This window comes from Cariama cristata, unplaced genomic scaffold (assembly GCF_000690535.1).
Source record: "Cariama cristata isolate BGI_N322 unplaced genomic scaffold, ASM69053v1 scaffold34066, whole genome shotgun sequence".
NCBI classification, from domain to species: Eukaryota; Metazoa; Chordata; class Aves; order Cariamiformes; family Cariamidae; genus Cariama; species Cariama cristata.
This window is the reverse complement of record NW_009620948.1, coordinates 402-1579: the sequence shown is the minus strand read 5'-3', so window position 1 is coordinate 1579 and position 1178 is coordinate 402. Positions and strand designations below refer to the sequence as shown.

The following is a 1178-nucleotide window of genomic DNA, read 5'->3' as shown; positions in this document are numbered from 1 at the left end:
CAGCAGGCGGTGAGCCTTAACGCCGTGGCACCTCAGCGGGGAGCTGCTCGATGCTGGTGCATGTGCTGGATAACTGCGGGCTGTTGTCCCCCGATAACCCCCGCATGCTTTCTCCTCTTTCTGTTTTTCAGCGTCGGACAAGTTGTCAACATCAAAGCCAAAGTGAACCGAGCCTTTAACTCCAGCATGGAGGTCGGTGTGCTACCCCCCGCCCCTGCCCCAATCCCCCTCGCCGTGTGCCCGTCCCCACCAGCCGTGCCTGCCCATTTTTGCCGCAGCCAAATGCAAAATACCCAAATCCTCCTGTGGTTTCTAGCTTTGATCCCACGTGTCGGTCTCCTCCTGCTATGCTTGACGGGATGTGAGTCCCCGGGGAGCAGAGCCAGCTCTCAGGGGTGCTGTACCTTCTCCCAGGTGGGCATCCAGGTGAGCTACGAAGACCTGTGCAGCGGGAAGCACTGCAGCATCTGCAAGGCGTATGCCACCTTCGTGGCACAGGGCCCCTCTGGCAGCAAGGTGAGCGGTGGCCGGCGGCTGCGGGGGGGCTCAGCACCATCACGGCATGTGCTGTCGCTTTGTGGCTATCTGCCCATGATAGGGTCGGTGGTCCCTTATCCCGTGCTTGTAGGATGCTGGGCTCTTGGCCCCGCTCTGGGCGCAGAGGGCTGCTGCCATCCCCTCCTCTGTGCCCGGGAAGGGCAGGGATGTACCTCCCTGCCAGCACTGCGGGATGGCTGCCTGGCATCGGTGCCCATCCCTGCTCTATGACAGCCCCCGGGAGGATCCCTGTGTGTCTATAGGAGCCCTTTACACTCTGTCCTCTCCATAAGCAGCTATAATGTAACTCAGGAGGAGCGCAGCTGGCTCTGATGCACATACAGGGGGATGTATAGTGCAATAGGAGTATGTGTCAGTGCCCGAAGGAGCCCTGCCTTCGCCCGCAGCGGGACTGCACCCTGCTCGTGTCCCCTTTGCAGGTGAGGCTGAAGCCACTGACCCCGCAGACAGAGGAGGAGAAGATAGAGCACAGCATCGCTGCCGAGCGCCGTCGCATGCGGCTGGTCCACAAGGACACCCTCAAGGACCTCCTCACCCGCAGCCTCCGTGAAACCGGTACCGTGTCCTGCAGCCTGGGCTTCCAGCCCCCAAGTAACCCTGACACCCATCGGTGACCTCCT

At 61.5% G+C, this 1178-nt stretch overlaps 1 protein-coding gene across 1 annotated transcript in view; it reads left to right on the top strand.

Moving 5' to 3' along the window:
- The window catches only part of LOC104162940 (acyl-coenzyme A thioesterase 11-like), a 5749-nt gene that overhangs the window by 4175 nt on the left and 396 nt on the right, over window positions 1-1178 (top strand). The window contains exons 3-5 of the mRNA XM_009701788.1: window positions 132-192; window positions 415-516; window positions 978-1113. Of these exons, the coding sequence (XP_009700090.1) occupies window positions 132-192; window positions 415-516; window positions 978-1113 (299 nt within the window). The remainder of the gene's footprint in view (window positions 1-131; window positions 193-414; window positions 517-977; window positions 1114-1178) is intronic.